At 39.8% G+C, this 14,952-nt stretch overlaps 1 protein-coding gene across 1 annotated transcript in view; it reads left to right on the top strand.

Moving 5' to 3' along the window:
- The window catches only part of ube2f (ubiquitin-conjugating enzyme E2F (putative)), a 55,316-nt gene extending 43,060 nt beyond the window's left edge, over positions 1-12,256 (top strand). The window contains exon 10 of the mRNA XM_023276942.3: positions 8,136-12,256. Within this exon, the coding sequence (XP_023132710.1) occupies positions 8,136-8,186 (51 nt within the window). The 3' untranslated portion in view covers positions 8,187-12,256. The remainder of the gene's footprint in view (positions 1-8,135) is intronic.
- The last annotated feature ends 2,696 nt before the right edge of the window (positions 12,257-14,952 follow it).

Below are 14,952 nucleotides of genomic sequence, written 5' to 3'. Positions count from 1 at the left end.
TTCATATGTCTGCAGCACAACACATATACTTAAGTGTGGACAAAATACAAATGGGTGTAGCGTATTTGGGACATACTGCAAGATTTTTTTTTTTGCCGTTTGCTATAATGTGTTATTGACTATATGTCTCACTACTAAAGCACAGAGTGAAAGTGACACCTAGGAGGTTTGTGACTGGGCAAGCACTGAAGTTCATGCATAAAATCATCCCTCTTTGCATACTAAATTCACCACATCTCCGCTGATTGGACTGATCATTTGGACAGACGATCTCTCTCTCACTTCATTAACAAGTGGCTTACCCTCCTCAATCAGTAGTCTGTCATGGCGAGCATGCAAGCACGCACACACACCATTTCACTGCATCCTTATCAGGGTTCTGTTCCTCTTATCTTATCTTATCTTATCTTATCTTATCTTATCTTATCTTATCTTATCTTATCTTATCTTATCTTATCTTATCTTATCTTATCTTATCTTATCTTATCTTATCTTATCTTATCTTATCTTATCTTATCTTATCTTATCTTATCTTATCTTATCTTATCTTATCTTATCTTATGTCCATGAACAGCAATCACTGTAGCTCTGGAGGGTCGCATTAGAGCACAAACAGAAGACTATATACTCATGAAGAATTCTGAGGTTCTAAACAGAAACACTGTTTACACATGTAGTCTCACATTCTCATTTACTTTTTACCTTTTAACACTATTTATGTAAAACATAAATATCACGGCCGACTTATGGTAAGCTTTGTAATTAGGTCATTATAAGAGGCAAGATGATTGTAATGATGCAATACCTATATGCCAACAAACAATATTTAATGAACATTTTTGTCCCAGGTGACTAAGGTAGCAATAATTGGATAGTAACAATAGATGACAAAATATTTGACCATTAATGTCACATGTAGTGATGTCAGCATATAAAAGATACTCTGCTGCCCTCACTACCTGTTTGCATACATAGCTATGCAGTGACCTAAACACTCTGCCACGGAAAACCCAAGACAGGAGCAGACTTTAAATGTTTTAATGGAAGCCGTGTAAAACTGTATAACAATACAAAGGAAATGCATAGTTACTCTTAATTAGAGCTGTCAAAATTAGCGTGTTAACGCAGATTAATCCATCGCCACGATTAATCTGATTAAAAATTTTAATGCAATTAATGCATCTGCATCGCAAAATCATTCAAAATTTTGAGTATTTAAAAGTTGATGGGAGGCTTCTATTTTACCAGTGCAGCTTTTCCAGTGTCTATGGCTTTGAAGTTCAACTGGGGAGACGGTCCTCTGTTTTGTAAAGGGATTTTCAGAACCTGCTGGGGCAGGCGTTGCTATGGCGATCAATTGGTGCTCATTACTGAGCCTCCTGCCAGACGCTTCTCTACAAATACAGTCAGATGTGGCTCCGGTCACCTCATTATGGTGTGTAACTGTTTTGACGGTTTAGTGTGAAAGTTCTGTAGTGGTGTCAAGGCACTGATTGACAACAGCATCGAGCAAAGAGTGAAGACAGTCTGGCAGGTCTGTTCTCTGCTGCTGTGTGTCTCACTTTTGTGAGTATAACAATAGCTGCCCAAATGTTGCAGACTCAGTTGCTTACTTACTGTGCAGATGATGTTAAGCGGTTTAAGATCTTAAACTTGATTTGCTGTCACCTGTTTTAGAGGCAGTTTCATAGCAAGACAAATCTAGGGTTCTACCAAAATACACTAACCAGCTGTTGCTGAGATGGAATACATTGCAAAGTAATTTGTACTTGCAACACAGCAGTGCCATTACATGTATCTAATAGTCTTCTCACTGGATGTAGGTTGTGGGTATGAGCCTCCCATTGCCCATCTAATCTCAATCAGCATACTCCCGTCCTTACATTATCTTTAAGTTACAGCTTTGTTCACCATGGGAAACAACAACAACAAGCTCCAGGCTGCAACCTGCTGCACAGAAAATAAAACTGAAAGCTTCACTGAGGATTTGGATTGTGCAGTCAGGCAGCTCTGCTACTTTTTTTGCGATGGATTATCCATTTTAACCACAATGCTTGTCTCACTGCATGCAAACGTTCTACCACAACAATTCCAGCCTTCACCGAAGCCGCATTCTTCACTTATCCCCGCCCACCACGACTATGATTCACTTAAAGAAATTAATCTGTATAGCAGAATGATAATCTGGTGCCACAAATCTGTTATATATGACAGAATAGGCTTTACACAGTTACATTTTTTTTTTTTGATACAACTCATAGTTTTTGAGCTGGGACCATTTGTTCAGGGGTCTAATCCTTAATCTGCACAATACCTGGCGTTTACTTTTTTCTGTTTCTGCAATTTCGGTTTTGTGGTGAATAATAAGTATCTAGTTTTAAATGGCTTAATCAGCAAGTGGAAAACTCTGCTGTATTTAATCTAGTTCAATGATTAATTGATTATTCATTGGTAATGTGGCTGACCACTGGTCAAGAAAAATGTCTACAATTTATGTCCCTTCAAGGCGCTCATCAATCTTTACAGCTACAAATATTGGTTGGAACACTTGCTGTATTTTCTTTATCATTAGTGCTGGATGTAATAAAAAGAACACCACAATGTGACATACTCAGCCAGTCATTATTCAGCTTTGAGTTAAGAGTGGAACGCTTTGACATCTGCTGCAGACCCCTGTAGACCATTTTGATGTAGAACTTTTTCTTTGGACCACACCCAGACATGACAGGGTTTTGACATTTTACTAAACTCACAGAGCTCAAAAAACAATCCAGAGTGTAAAAACACCTGGGACTGTCTCCACAACACCTCTGCAGCTCTGTCATCTCTCTTCACCATCCCTTTCCGTTGACTTTTTTTTCCCTGTTCACATCTCTCCTTTCCCCTTCATTTTTCCCTCGCAGTCTGTTTAGCTGATACATCCCGAGGCTTTCCTTTGCTTAGTTTTCAACTTTTAGCAGATTTTAAAGCAACCCTTTGTATCCACAGGGTTTAATTTGCATTTCCTTCTCTCTGATGGTGGTACATATTTTAAGTACCTGTGCAGATTGCTGGCGGAGAGGAGAGTTAATTGCCTTCTGTGGGTCAAATGGAGCCAAGAAAAGTCTAACAAAGTTTTTAATCGACTGTAGAGTTTACTTGGAGTATTCAATCTAATAAACGTCAAAGTAATTTGCTGCCTCAGCCAGTTTTCTGCTGCAAGAGAAAATTTGGAAACAAAGTAAAGGAAAAGTACAAGGTGAATATATGTAAATTTATCTTGTAAAATTGAATGAGACGACATTAATAGGGGTGCTATACTCATCCTCTTCCTCATCCAATTTGTGTGATACCTTAAGTGGGTTGTGTCTTTCCAAGATACTTTTTTCCCTGATTCAATCTATTATTTGAGTGAACAGTCTAAGCTGTGCTGGGCATCTTAATAGGGACTACTTTAGATAAAATTTTCTACCTGAATTCTTTGTGTTCTGCCTGTCAGTATGTTTGCTCTCCCTGTCAAGTTTATGTGAGGACTCGTAATTGAGTTGAGCTCCAGCATCATGTTTGACATTTCACTCCCTCTGTGGTGTCACTGTGCCTTGCATACTATCAAGAGAAAAGAATACCACTACATGTCATACTCTGTGTAAGTTTTTGTTTATTGTGGGATTTCACACAAAGGCTTGAAGAAGTTTGCAAGAGACAGCTGGGTTGACAAGATCTGGCAGAAGGACAAGCAGGTGGACCAGTCTCCTATATTTATAAGTAGCACAAGCAATTCCACCGACGCTGAGCAGGGCTTTGTGTGATAATGCCAAGCTTTTTTCCCCAAATGGGAAGCTGGGAAATGTGATAACCGCTAAAAGGCAGAAAAGAAGTTTCTTGCATTCAACATACAATTTTCAGCCTCAACATTAAAACCTGTGACGGGTGAACTAAATAACATTGATCATTTTGTTACAATGCAAAGCTCTGCTGGGAATCTTTCTGGCCCTACATCCATGTGGCTTGTACTTTGATATGTAGCTCCCACCTAAACATTGTTGCAGACCCACTTATGGCAATGGCAATCCCACAAGGTAGCAGCGGCATCTTCCATCAGTACAAATGCCTCCTGCCCCACTGCAAAAACGATCCAGGAATGGCTCGAGGAACATGACCAAGAGGTATTGACTCCAGATTCCGCGGATCCCAGTCTAGTCGAGCATCAGTGAAATGTGCTGGACCAAGCCTGGTCCACGGAAACTGCAAACCGCAGCATCGGTACTAATACACAGTACTGGTGTCACACCCCAGGACACTCTCAGAGGTCCACTGTCCACACCTCAGGGGATCAGAGCTGTTTTGACAGAACGGGGGGGATCTCCACACTATTAGGCAGGTAATTTTAGTGTGGTGACTGATCCATGCATACGATAGTCCAGACATCCTCTAGTCAGTCCTAAGATATGCAGTTCTGTTTGTGCTGCAGGTTTACTCAATGCAATGATCCAATAAGAAATCTGTGGTTGGTTTACTTATTCAGCTGATGCACACATGCTATGAGCCAGAATGGTGTCAGTTTTGAAAAATGTAAATGGTTTACCTTGATCTTCAGCTGTGTAATGCATGAAAGTGCAGCAAGTTATTCATATTGGGGAAGATACCAACAGAACTGACAATAATTAAAAGCACTAGAAGTGGAAAGTGTGTAATAGCTTACATGCTTTTTAGGCTTTGCATTGCTCTAGAAATATTAATGTTGGTGGGTCTTTTGCTTGGTCCAACTCCTTGGCCTGAAATGAAATATTGTATCTATTTCATTGCGGTGAAATTGTGTACAGACATTCATGAGTCATGATTGCAAATGACTGGTGATTTCCTCTAGTGCCTGTAATGGGGCGAGAGGAAAGGTCAGAGATGAGTATGTTAGCATTTTTGACTTTTAGTGAATTAGAATGACAACTTTTGGATGGATTGACATCAATTTTATATAGACATCTATTCATCATTGTCTGTCTCTTTCAAGATCCACTACAATGACTTGTCCATTACATTAGTTTATGATCAAAAACCCTCAGTTGCTCAGTATTCCTTTCTATTTAGTATTATTTAGAGCATCTTTTCTTGACATCACACTACTTTCAATTGTTTGCACAAAGGCAGGGGTGATCTATTTTTAATTTATCCAGTCCAACACATGTATAAACTGGGTTGTTGTGATATATTTAAAAATATTTGCCTTGAAAACTTATATTTCACAGTGTTTGAATTTTACCTTGCACATTGCTCGTAGTTTGAATTATACTCTATGCCTCTTAGCTCAGGTTTTACTAACATTATTCAATTGTTTAAACTACTGACCTGACAAAGAACACCAGATCAGATTATTAGAAGCTTCAACAGGGTATTTTAGCTTCCAGAGGTAGAATACTAGATCAATTTAAAGATGTGTGTCCATTTTCTAAAGTAGTAGTCTCTGAGTGTGAGATAAGCTGTGTGACTGCTTGAGTGGGTAATGATGCATTACCACACTTTCCGATCTATGTCCCACTTTGCCATTTTGCACGTAGCGTCACACCGTAATAAGCCAAAATTGCAGGCTCACTTAGAGACACCAAAGCCCCACCGCATTGCACTCGTTGCACCATTAAAATCAGGTCTGAAGGGATCGATTCCCTCAGCAGCAGTAGGACTGATCCATCATCCCTCTGTGGACAGATGCTCAAGCTGCTGTCATCACTGCTGTAGTTTTGTTGCTGGCAACTTTCCAGCATTTTTGTCTGACTTCCCAGTTTGCACACACGCTATGCCTCTTTTTATACTCTATCTCTTCCTCTTTCCCTCGTGTTTTTTCTCACGTTCTCCGTTTGTCACTTTTACCCCAGTGGCCCTGCAGGAGACCCTGCAGTGCAAGCTTGATTAACTGACCCATGGAGCTGTTGCATAAATCAGTGCACTGATGTCAGTGTGAGGCACATGTATGAGAAATGTCATGTTACAGAGCAGCGGGACATGGAGAAATGGCAGTATTTAACAACCTAGACCCCTGTGGTGATGTATGGGTAAATAAGGTAACTAGTAAAAAAAAACCAAGACAAAACAGGAGGGCTAAAAAAAGGGTAGTGGACAGGGGAAGGAGGTTTCAAAGCAAATAAACTAATTGACATCTCTCCAAAGTGCGTGCGGCACAGTTTACATTTAATCACAAATGAACTGGCTAAATAGTCTGCTGTACTTGTAGTTAAACAAGTGTTCAGCTGAAGTTAAGGAAGCAACAAAGAAAAACAAACACGGGTGAAGTACATCCGTATTGAGAGACTTTGTGGTGCTCTTGGGAAAAGTAGAAATCTAAATGGTCAAAGTGAGATGAAACAGCTATTTAGAGCCAAACCTCTCCCCCCACACACAGAAACTGCATGAATTCCAGCAATTTTTGCTTGGAAGAAATGGCTAATAGAATTCTGATATTACGACAGGAACTTTAGTGCCGCTGAAGCTATTTGCTAATATCTCTGCTGTCTGCATCATCAATAATTCCAACGTCCCCCATACTGTGATAGTGTGTAACCAGGGGCCGCAATTATAGTGTGTATGATTTATAATGTGTATAGCTTACGTTTTTGCTAGGCCTAGCACTTTTTTGTATTGTATATATAAAGAAAACTTTTCATGAGAGAGGAAAGCTGCTGCAGCTCAAATTAATAGCCTGCAGCCTTTGATCAAAATCCATGACTGGAATGTGTTCTGCCTGATGTTTGACTGAAAAAGGAAGAGGATATAGACACAGGCAAACCAAGTCAGATCAATGAAATATCCCCCAAACAGCCCAAGTTGTTTTGGGGAAAGAGATAGAAAGCTGAAATAATGGACATAACCAGAGGTGCCAAAAGAGGAGGGAGAGTGGAGGTCACTTACAGGGCTTGCTCAGGGCAGATCTGACCAGGAGGTATAGGTCAAAGGAAGGAAGCGACAGAGGAGAGCTCACAGGGTGGGTTGTGGGTGAGGGCGAAAAGAAGACAAGCATAACCAGAAGGGGCATAATCAAATAGTAGGAAAAACACGTTAGGAGCAGCAGAGGGCACACGTGACCAGAAGGCACCAAGGAAAGTCCACTCAAGCAGACATCATCATCAAGATGTGAGGCAGTTTATGTCTCCAAGTCACACTAGATAGCCCAGTAAAGTGTAATTGTAAAACTGGAAAAAAAAAAAAAAAAGCTACTCAGTTTTTAATTTTGCAACTACAAAGAGCACAAAAGGTTTGCACTTGGAAGTCAGCTTTCTTTGAATCTTTATACCAACAAGCAGTTTATAATTAAATTAACAAAACCAATTCATAAATTCTGCTTAACCAAGTTTGATTGACTCACAAGCTGAGTTGGAGGCTTCATCTAATCCTATCATGTAAAGCAGATGTGCATGTGGCATAAGTAGGATCGAAAATAGAGACTTTGTGAATCATTGGAAAAACTGTTTTGATGGTCAGCAAAGGGTTACAGGTGCAGTGGTCCGATACTAACAGTAAAGTGCACGGGGTTCCACCCAGCCGTATCCAATCCTTGTAAAATACATTTTCTTGTCAATACAGTTATAAAAACCTTAGTAGGCTGTTTATATTTGTGGTTGTCATGCCAATGCTGGTATGTTATAGTGTCCCTTTTGATACATTACATTGCTATGTCTGTAAATTTTCCAGTGAATTAATGGGTTGAATCTGATGTAAATGTATTTATTTTTATAATATTATGGTGGTGGTGGAGACAATGCATCAATTTACACTTGATACCAGATTTATGGCAATAATGTGTGTGATGTCACCTCAGATTAGCCTAATTTTAGTGCATCTTGGCTGTGTTTACACTAGATTTAGTGCACTTGTCAAGCTGTAAAGGTCTATATGGATTTGTCTTTATTGGCAGTACAGCTTGAAGGAAAATGGAAAAAGTACTTCTGAATTTGCCAGAAGTGCAACAATAAATACTGTGTATTTAGTTAGATCTGTGTTGTTGTGCTTTGTATTCATTGTCTTTATTTTATTATTTTTTTTTTATTATGGGCAATCAACTAAGTTGCTTGTGATTTTTTTCAACTACTTGCCATGTACAGATATTTTATTTCTTACTTTTACATTTAACTCCCTTCCTGTCTCTTCACCTTTCCCTCTTTTCCACTCAGGAGGATTTTCGGAATAAGGTTCAAGATTACATCAAGCACTACGCCAGATGATAGAAGCATTGGCTACCTGCAGCAGCCTGCATCAACCAACCAAACTGCTCTACCTTGCCTCTGCTTATCTTGGCCAACTCCCCCCACATGTGTGAATCAGCAGCTGACTCTCTGACTCTACCACCCTCCCCTCCCCTCCGATTGACACGACAGCCCTACCTATGCCCCTTCTGTTCATCCAGTTGCAATAAACTCCACATTGCAGGAATGATATTAAAAAAAATTAATTTAACGAGGGACGCGCATAAAAAAGAAAATATGCTTTAAGTATCCTAATCGATTGAGTGTTACAACAACCGCAGTGTCTGTCCACTGTGGCGAGATCAGTGAATGACGCCACCGTTGCTGAGGTGTCCATGAACCTGCCGGAGGTGAGCCATGGCAACAAATGGCAAAGGATGTGATGTTTCACTGAAGAAGACAATAAGTCACACTTAGCTGTTTTCCAATTTGATGAATCAAGAGAAAGAATATCTGTTATTATCAGTTCTCTGTTTCAGTGCCTGCCATGTTTGTGTCGCTAACGAGAAAATGCATGTGAGTTCACAAACATACACAAACACAGTGTCACATCATGTAGTAAAAGGTCAACAAACACACACACACACACACACACGCACACTCACTCACACAGGATTGTGACTCTGACACACTCGAGTTGGAAAATCCTGCAGCCCCATTAGACAGCATGTGAATGACCACATTGCCCCATTTTGTCGTCATTCTGCTTGCATGTGTACATGCACAAACACACAAACAACTGACATACAGACTTTCTGTGTATTTTCAGCTCCAGTGACATAAAATACTGCCACTTAAACTACAGCCAAATGTATTGTTCTGTTTTCAGCACCACCTCTCCTCACTTTCTCGTCTGTCTTTCCTCTGTCTGTCACTGTTTCACACACCTATGACCACATGTTTTCTGTCAAGGATGGAGAGGTTTATTCGGACTTACAGTGCAATCAAAAAGTACTCTGACACAGTATTGGCATGTTGGCTCTGTACTAAAGTGCACTGGGTTTAAGATGAAACACTGATCTGTTTAAAGGACTGATTTAGATCATCTTACATCCACGTAACATAAATATATGGTGTAAGGCATCTAGCTTCCATCTGCACATAGCCCCCCATTTTTAAACAACAAAATGTAATTGAACATGTGAACTCGAACTTAAAGCTGCTATATTTAATATTTTTATCGTAACAATGCATCAAATACTGCTAGCAGATAGTTGGTGAACATAGTGAAGCGTTCAGCAACTTAAGAGCAAGACAAAAGTGAGTAGAGACCGAAAACTACTGAAAGATTCAGAAGAGTCAATCTGGTGGATGGAAACACAGCTGCAAATGAATGATGATGGTGCTTTGCAACAGCAGGATGTGTAGACACTGACCAGATTACTGTAAGCATAGGACAATAGAGAATGTGCAGATCGATGGTGTCCCTGTCTCTTTTTCCACTCACTCCTCCATACTTGCTGCAACTCGAGCACGCCAGCTCACCTACATAAAGCCAAGTTGTAATGTTGGGATAATTGGGCCATTCATGTTTGAACCTTACACTGATTCTTAAGAATAATAATGATACAGATGGCCTCAACCTGCAAGTTGACAGAATCTACCCCTTAGGCCTGTTAGACCTCAGATGTTTGAATCTGATTTTCAGACTATCATCACTACACTGCAGCTTCAAGGTGGAAATGCTCGACTAGTGCCTTGACTGCTTCTTTAGCTCATATTGTGTCTCTTATCACTTGGTAAAAACATTTAAATTTTGCAAATCAGCACTTTCACCTCAGCTGTTTTATTTATTTTTTTATTGTGTGTTGTACAGAGCCAAACCCGTAAGAGACATTTTACTGCTTCAGACTTTGTGACTGCACTGTACTCGCCTCTTGTTCTGGTAACTGTGGGACATTTCCCAAATTGACATGTAGAGTGTGTCTTTCTGAGGGACACTACTCCAGTCTTTCTTTCTTGGTGTGTGGACTGTATCATGTCACTCCCTGAGTGTGTGTGGAAAAGACAACAGCAGAGGTTCATAAAGACAGATAGTTGGCTAACTTGTCAGGGAGTAGGCTAGTAAGCTAACATGCAAGCTAGCGTGTTAGTTTACTAGCCTGCTAGCTTACTAAGTAATGACTGAGTAGTTTTGACTCAGTGCAAGCGACTATGTCTTTTCAGTAGATATGTGCAATTCTTCATATCCATACATTATGGCAAGCTGTCATACTCCTGGCTCGAGTAGATCAGGTCACATTCAAATTTATTTTCAGAACACTCAAAATGTTGAATTTGGCATAAATTAAGTAAGGTGCTTTACATGCGATTGACCAAACATAGGATGCTAAAAATAGATGTAGACCCCTCTGCACATATATCCACATGTAGGCGAAACTTTGTGTCCACGTGGGCTGACTGCTACAAAGGGCAATAGCGCAGAGATAGAAAAGTACTGTGCACATATGCAACAAAGTCTTCCAAGGAGGCTCCATGGACTAGAAAAGCAGCATTCAACAACACATGAAGTGTCCAGAGCTGTCCATGTGTCCGTCCACAGTAGAGTATAATCAAGTGTTAATGCTTGCCAACATATGGAATAAGACAACATGTGTGTAGTAGTTAAAAGATAAAATGATACAAAAAATATGACACAAAAAATTTAAATATATCATAAATTAAATGATGACCTTAAAAAAAAATGCAATAAAATTAGAAAGCGTTCACTTGGTAGGCAGGTGGAAGGTTTGCTAATGGATTAGCTTGTTAGCTGCAGTGCTCGTTCTGTGCTAGTTCACTGAAATAACCATTGCTTATTTGACAGGGCAGATAAAGAGATTCACTCCACTGAGAGGTGACGCTGGGAATCCTGGTCTAACTAGATGATGTCAAACTGTCTGCATGAGCGTCTGCTGCTGTGAATTTAATGATTGTTCATTTTGTGTGTGTGTGTGTGTGTGTGTGTGTGTGTGTGTGTGTGTGTGTGTGTGTGTGTGTGTGTGTGTGTGTGTGTGTGTGTGTGTGTGTGTGTGTGTGTGTGTGTGTGTGTGTGTGTCAGAGAGGCTGTGTCGCTGAGTTAGCCAGTGACGGAGCAGAGTGCATATGTTGCTCTGCCCTGGTTAACGCCGTGCCTCCTGTTTGAGTCGTATCTCTGAACATCCACTGTTTTCACTCTATTCAACTTTGTGTTCACACATCTGCATGAGGTCTATGTGATCTGCCAGTGGTGCATTTTAGTAAGGATGTAGAAATATAGTCGAAGACGATTGAACGTTTGTGCTCAAAGCGTGTGTGTAAGTGTGTGAGTGTACAAATGGACATTTTGTGCTTGTGGAGCATTTGTGTACGTGTGTGTGTACGTGTGTGTGTGTGTGTGTGTGTGTGTGTGTGTGTGTGTGTGTGTGTGTGTGCGTGTGTGTGTGTGAGTGCATGTGTGTGTGGGCGGTTACGTTATGACCGTGGAGACGATGTGACTTGTTAGCATGCTCTGGTTTACTCTTGCCCTTCTTTCTTTTTCTGATTCTGGCCCAGGTTTCAGCTGCTCAAATTAGTTTAATTTTGCAAGTGAAAGTAAACAACAGATGACACTGGCCTCTGCCAAAATAAAGGACCCGAGAGAATGATGAATGCAGGTCCATTGATGGCCAATGTGAATATGAGTGTTCCGTGATGTTTCTCAGTTCGTTTTAGGTCCACTCAAACCTTGAAGGCTAATGTAACTGCCTAATAATACGAAGCCATCCTGTGTAGCTGCCATGACAGGTCATTGTCACGGTAGCGTTTGCCTCCAGGATACGATAGCCCGGCACTCTGTACTTCATCTTAGCCTTACTAATGCTCTGACTTTAGCTTCCTGATGGAGACCTTGTCGTTACAACCTTTAGTTTGGCAGTTAGCAGTGCTTTTTTTCCCAGGATGTTTTTGGGAAATGTCTCTGCTTGGGTTTAACTCCATCTTTGGGCCAGAGGGAGAAGATCAACAGCCTGCTCTTCTTCAGATCCTCAACCTTTTCTTTCTCAGATTGTATATCCATTTTTTAAGATATATTAAAGAGAATATAAATCAAACCAATGTGTGTTGTTTATTATATTATGTGCTGTTTTTCACGAGCATTAACATTACACTTGACTCTTGGCAAAGTAAAGGTTTTAGTGAGGTGTGATCATAATAGGACAAATATTGGTTATTTACATTATGTTTTAATCTGCTTATTTTCTCCCTTAATCAGAAAATGGTTTAAAATGGCCGTCGCTATTCCCGGAGACCAAATGGATGTCTTCAAATTGCTTGTTTTTCAGACCAGCAATCCAAACCCCCAAAGGTATCCAGGAGGATTATAAAGGATGAAGGAGATCAGCTGTGTGTGGCCTGTATGGATTGTTTTATTGATGGCTGCTGCAGACTAAGACCTTCTAGAGAACACACTAATCATCTTTCTTTTTAAAATGTACACGCACTAAGAAATGCTTAATAAACCATCATAAACATTCTAACCGCTTGCTTATGTAATTTCTAATAGGGAATTTTTGGATTTGTTGGGGTTTGACGACATCCGTGGTTTCAAATGTGCTGTATAAAAAACATTGACTTGGCTATAGTTGTCCATTAACAGTCTATGAATAATTCAAGCCCTAATCAAGCATGTGTATCAATCCAACCATTTACCGTGTGTTTTATGAAAAGCAAACACCTTTCTTTGCTCATTTGTCTACCTCCTGGAACTATACATTTTTGCTGTTTGACATTGAATAATTATACCAAATAATAACAATATTTGCTACTATAACATTTTATTTATCCGAGTATGTATTGACAAGAGACTTTGCAGAGGTACAAAATACACATAAAATCCAGCTCAACTTTGAACAGATTGCAATATTAATTAGACAAATACAATGATTAAAAACTACAAAAAATTACAGAGTTTTTAAAATCTACAAATGGAGATAAGATGTTAGCTGCTGATAACTTGTCTGAAGAATTCTATCACACATCTTCTATAAAAAAAAAACCAAAAAAAAAACGGACGCTCATAGACTAAACAGACATCACAGCTGTAGTGCTTCAAATGATATAAAAAGGAGGAATGGGACGCGCTATTGAGACAACACATGCTGCTTGGAAACTGCACATTGTTATCAGAAGTGAGTCATGCCGTGAACATCTGTAAATCCTATGCCGATGTTTGACTCAAATTCAACGTGCAATATATAACCACAACAGCGAGCGGCCACAAGCTCTGACAAACAAACTTGCGAGCAGATTTCCTCCAACACGCTGAGGCTTGGTTTGTGTGCAGGAGGCAGAAAAGCCAAGTTTATACGTCACCAATTTTGCTGAGAACTAAACTCAAGTAAAGTCTGCCAATATGTGAACTCAGAAAGTGTTTGCTGAAAAGTCCACATTGAAACCTTTGTGCTCTTGACAATACGACAGTGGGACAGCCCTGAGCCTTCACACACTTAATGAGAATACACATCAAAGTTAGTGAACATGGCGATTGGGATTGGGCCTGTGAGTATACACAGGCTGTGAGGAAGCTGCTAATTCTTTGTTTCAGGGCATCCCATGCCAGCCACTAGACAGGTGTTATCCAAATATTGTAATAAGTATTGTAATGGAAGTAAAGGAGGACTTTGGTGCAAGTAAGCAGCAGGGTTTTTTATGAATGACAAAAACTCCCTTTAATGTGGACTTTGCAAGTTGGCAGCTGTTTTACATGCATGAAAAGATGCAAATATGTTTCACTAAAGGAAAAGTCAAAAAGCCTGCTATGGACCTTTTAAGTACTTTGTTGCTGAATCCTCTTGAGCTTTCTGCCATTTCTTGCACCCTTTATCATCAGCTGATGTAGCTCAGTTATCAGTTATTTTACTTGCTCTATACTTAATGATGTCTGGATCAGCTCCATCACACTTGAGCAAAGTCATTCCATTAGTTTTGGCCTACAGCTTGAGAAACAATGTACTAAGTGGGTATTCAGTCAAAAATTTTACTGTGAAAGTCAATTTATTATGATATTTATTTTATTCTTGCCTTGTTGCTAGTTGTTTCTGTTAACTAACTGTATTCATGAGAATCACATTCAAGGTGGCAATTATCCACCTTGAAACTACCGATGACCGTATTGAAAACACATATTCAGACTTGTAGAGTTTCACATATTGAAAACTCAAGGAACCAAACCTGTTACTCTGGGACTTTCCAGTTCATTAGTATTTTTCAGAATCAGTTTTCAGTCTGAACATATTTGACTGAATTACTCTAGAATTACAACATAACTGTAGCGTAGAGTAGTTTTATGGTGTTTGAGCTGAGTCCCAAACAATGTTCCCTGTAATTGTTCATGAGTCTGAGCAAACACACAAACTCCCTGAGCGTCCCTTGGACCACTGTGAGCAACATCAGACGTGTGCACTGTGGTCACACCAGCATCACATCCATTCAAGTTACATGGTTCATGAAAAGAATCAAATTACAGCATTTACATTTCTGTTAAAACACTTTGACAACAGGAGCCAGTTGAAGGCTGCAGTGATTTTAGTGACACTACAATGTATAAGAGTGAAGTTATTGAATATTTGTCTCTCTTTACTGTTGCAGTGGTTTTGCAAATTGCAGACGGACCCTGTTCACTCCATAGACACCAATGTTATTCCTGTAGCTTGAAAGACAGCTACTTTTGATAAAACTGGGCTTGTAGCACATTGTCTGCCTTGCAACAATGGGAAAGAGGCACCGTTTATGTTTTGACAACCTATAT

Source organism: Amphiprion ocellaris, chromosome 11, assembly GCF_022539595.1.
Source record: "Amphiprion ocellaris isolate individual 3 ecotype Okinawa chromosome 11, ASM2253959v1, whole genome shotgun sequence".
Classification (NCBI taxonomy): Eukaryota; Metazoa; Chordata; class Actinopteri; family Pomacentridae; genus Amphiprion; species Amphiprion ocellaris.
This window is presented reverse-complemented; position numbering and strand designations above follow the sequence as displayed.